The sequence below is a fragment of the Gossypium hirsutum genome, chromosome A11 (assembly GCF_007990345.1).
Source record: "Gossypium hirsutum isolate 1008001.06 chromosome A11, Gossypium_hirsutum_v2.1, whole genome shotgun sequence".
NCBI classification, from domain to species: Eukaryota; Viridiplantae; Streptophyta; class Magnoliopsida; order Malvales; family Malvaceae; genus Gossypium; species Gossypium hirsutum.
In genome coordinates, this window is record NC_053434.1 from 29,114,740 (window position 1) to 29,118,701 (window position 3,962).

General features: G+C 36.0%; 1 protein-coding gene across 1 annotated transcript; it reads right to left on the reverse strand.

Moving 5' to 3' along the window:
- Window positions 1–417: 417 nt before the first annotated feature.
- Window positions 418–2,981, reverse strand: LOC107958554 (B3 domain-containing protein LOC_Os12g40080). The gene is made up of 5 exons (XM_016894368.2): window positions 2,089–2,981; window positions 1,538–2,002; window positions 1,173–1,455; window positions 980–1,080; window positions 418–863 (listed from the first exon to the last, which is right to left on the reverse strand). The coding sequence occupies exons 1-5, from the start codon at window positions 2,470–2,472 to the stop codon at window positions 615–617; spliced, it is 1,482 nt and encodes a 493-aa protein (XP_016749857.2). The 5' UTR covers window positions 2,473–2,981; the 3' UTR covers window positions 418–614.
- Between the last annotated feature and the right edge of the window lie 981 nt (window positions 2,982–3,962).

The following is a 3,962-nucleotide window of genomic DNA, read 5'->3' on the forward strand; positions in this document are numbered from 1 at the left end:
TCTTCTACAGCTCTCCGCTTATTCAAGTGAACCGACATCACACCTCTGTTTGTTTCTCTCTTTAGTTGGCATTGTATAAACAAAAACACAACACAACTAAGTTAAAAAGAGAATTGTGACAGGCATTTGGATTAAATGAAAGAATGTTTTGAGGAAACTGCAATTAAAGTGAACAATTTCATTGATTTGGTTTTTTTTTTCTTTCTTGAAATTCTTTATAATTTTTAAAATTTTCTTTTAGATAAAATTTTTAAAAAATCCATGAAATCACTCTTTTAAGTCTCTTATTCAATCTCTATTTTATGAAGCAGATGCATTCGTGTATGTAAAGTTATGAGATATAGTTGTGGGTGATAAAATGTTAAGAAATTAGTAGCTAATCGAGGATATATCAATTCATGACATACAGAACAAAAGAGTGCAACAAAGGATATATCAATTCATCTAATTAGATCAATTCTTTTTTCCGTAAAATTATAGTTCATATCCATTAAATCACACTAGAAGTGATAAAATGTTGAGATTTATAAATACTAAGATTTTGGACTTCAGTTTGTCTCCTCATATACTTAAATCTGATTGCTTCCATAGACAGCAGGAATGTCCATTACAGTTTAACTAGCATATTTTGAAATGGATACTTTAAGCAAGTTATTGTTGACTGTATCCAGCTCATAGACACATATATCACCTTCTCTTAGAGAGTTTTCCCTCGCAAATTTGATCCAGCCGCTTGTTAATTTAGCTATGCGAATTCGAGGGTTGCTTGTTATCTCGACGGGCCATGTTCTATCTGCAACCTGAAGTATCAACTTCTGGACATTGGGCTCGAAATATTGTTCAACAAATCTAAATGGTATATCCTGCAGAAAGTAGAATTTCCAGAATATTGTTACTATTGTCATGCTCTCAGATATCAATCAAAGGTTGCACTGGTCCAAGTATATAGGTAGTAGGAATTCATAGATAGTAAGCCTACCACACAGTCTTCCTTAAGGTGTAATGGCAGCACAACTCGTCGGAAGATTAATGGAGCTTTAGCAGACTGTGATGTCAAGCCTAAAGCTTCCTCACTAACTCCTGCACCAAGTCCATTTCCATGTATCAGTTAATTATTAGACAAAATTTAATTATTTAGTCACTAATGACTTAAAACTAGTGGACTTGCACACCTTGTAATGGGTGGGTATCTTCATCTGCAATAGCCTGGAAAATGATTACTTTGAAGGAAATTTGAGCGTCACTCTCCAACTCGAAGACACAAACATCACCAACTTTCAATTTATTGTCATTAACAAAAGCCCTCCAACCATTACAGATCCTTGCATTTGGATTTCCAATGCTTCGCTGATGGTACTCTGCCGGCCATGATTTCCCATTTGAAAGACGAAGGGCAATACCGACGTTGGTGAGGGTAGTCTTGAAATGTTTCCTTGTGAAATCGTTGGATATACACTGGTAGAAAAGACAATTATAAACCAGTAAATTCATCAGAAAAAGCTGGTAATATGAGCAGGTTTCTGTAGTGAAAACTAACCAATGCATGAGACTGAACATATGATGGTCGTAAAACAACAACAAAAAAGGGATTCTCAGATGTGAAAGCCAGTGCTCTTTGAAGAGCTTTTTCACGGACTTTCATCTCTCTGTGAAAAGCTGTTTCACGGGCCTTCACTGGTCTCAGGCATTCGGAACGAGTCAATGTGATTCCGGCTTCCATTTGTGCAGGCGATCCATGAAAATCTGCCTTCTTACTACGATAAATGAATACTTGGAATGAGATGTCAATGCAGTCGGTTAACTCAAAGGCGCAAACATCACCAACTTGTAAGTTATTGTCGCGTACAAAAGCATCCCAACCATTTAAGAGTTTCACATAAGGTTGTCCGTTCATTCCTAGAGTAGCGCGGTACTGAGCAGACCAAGTATTCCCACTAGAATCACAGAGAATGACATCACCATGATCCATCAAATATTTCCTGGAAAACTCCTTAGGTATACTCTGAAACAAAAGGAAATTATTACAAAAACGGAAGACAACAAACACCATTTGTAAAGATCAAGCATAGTTTCAAAATGCTAGCTTACAAGGCAGCTAACTTTGGAGTGAAGACCAACATATGTTGGTTGCATGAAAACCAAAAAGAATGGGTTTCCAGACTTGAAGGCACTGCTAGCTCTCTCCAGAGCTTTAGATTTTTCATTTCCCTTTGTAGCTGAAAACCCATTATTACTAGCTCTCATAATTTTTGGAGGGCGAGGACATTGCAACACTGGTTTCTTTGTCATGTCGGTAGAGATGTTATTAGCGTATGGATAGTGAATCTCTGAAGCACTTTTATCAAATATGAGAACATGGAAACGGCAATTCCCTTGGTATCTAAACACCAAGAAATGTCCCAACTCCAAAGAGTAATGCTCAGTAAATTTTCGCCACCCATTTTGAACCCACAATTTACCATCAAGTTTCATCAGCTCCAATTCCCACACTTCACCATTTGGAACCTGAAAGAATACTGGGCTTGACAGTTTACTTCCATAATCTTTTGCAAACTTGTGAGGAATTCCCTGTCAACCCCCCAAAAAAACTTTAGAATCTTGCTAATTGCTATAATTACCTGTGAAGGGGAATCTGAAATCTATAGGGAAAAAACGTGGAAACTACCCGATTATTGTAGACTTGCAGAGTACAGATAGAAACTCATAAATGTGGAGAGAAAATTAAAAGAGCAAGTGAATATATGCTTACAAGTGTTTCAGTCAAAGGGAAAATGCCATTGAAAGTTTCCCATTTTCCCTCATTTATTACATTTCAAGACACCAATAAGATGCCAAAAGAATTTCTTCATTAAAATAAGAGAGAATATATGCTTACAAGTTTGCCATCCCGAATGGTACTTTCAAGAATGACTTTGAAGAAATGGTATGGTTCTGGTGAATAACCATCGACTCTACCATGGTGAGAAGTCATAGTCGAATGTGAAGGAAGTTCAGAAATTAAGTTCTTGGAAAACTTATGCAAAACAGCTATAACAAATAAATGGTTAATATATTCGTAGTTCTTTTTTTTTTCCTTTTTTGGGCAGAAATATATTCGTAGCTACTTACAAAAATTACCAACTAAAACTCCGTCGTTCCTAGAGATTTTCAGATCCTGATGGTGAGTGATTATGACAGTCAACCAGTTGTAGCCAAGACTAGTAGTAGAGAATTTCGCGCGCTTAAGGGGGTGGCTTGGAGAGGCAGGAGTTCACATAGTAGTAACGTTTCATCGGGGTGCTTACGCAGTCAAATTATATGCGATTATGTATAGCATATAAATATCAAGCTCAATCACCCGTGGTCTGCTTAAGATTCTCTCGTAAAATTCATCTCCTCTTCAAATACTCGATCGAGTTAGTAGATAAAATTCTCACATGAATTTTCGAATAGTCAACAAATTTAGTATTCTCTGGTGAGAATTTTATTTCTCGAGTAGGATCAGAAGAAGTAGTGAGTGATAAGATTCTCACTAATTAATGACATATGAATTATAGGACATAAGTTAAAGTCCAATCGTGCACATTCACATGGCTTGTTTGTTTAGACACTAGATGAGATCACTTTGTAAACTCTTCAAACACTCAAATTTTTGGTAAAAAAAATAAAACCTCTACATAAGATAATAACGGATGTGTTGAAAGTCCAACATTTAATAAAAAAAGATGATAGGTCTATAAAATGAGAGTATATCATCAAGTGCTTGAAAACACAAACTTATAAGGACTTAATGAGTTAGAATAATACCAGTTGACTAACATTTTTAGCCTTTGACAAAGTATTTTTGTTCTGTAAACTCACTATCTCTTAATTCACTCGATAGAAATGAGAGACAAAAACTTCTATCGAGGATAATACCTGATGATACCTAACGTGTTGAGGGTTCAAACTTCAACAAGTAACCACTAGCCTATCTTTTTTTT

Bases quoted from the DNA above. Each gene is read 5' to 3' on its own strand.
- LOC107958554 (XM_016894368.2), bottom strand. From the start codon at position 2,472: ATGAAACTTGATGGTAAATTGTGGGTTCAAAATGGGTGGCGAAAATTT. The intron at 1,456-1,537 runs GTTAGTTTTCAC...CTTTTCTACCAG, and splicing joins ATGTTCAGTCTCATGCATTG to TGTATATCCAACGATTTCAC. The intron at 1,081-1,172 runs GTGTGCAAGTCC...GACTTGGTGCAG, and splicing joins AGATACCCACCCATTACAAG to GAGTTAGTGAGGAAGCTTTA.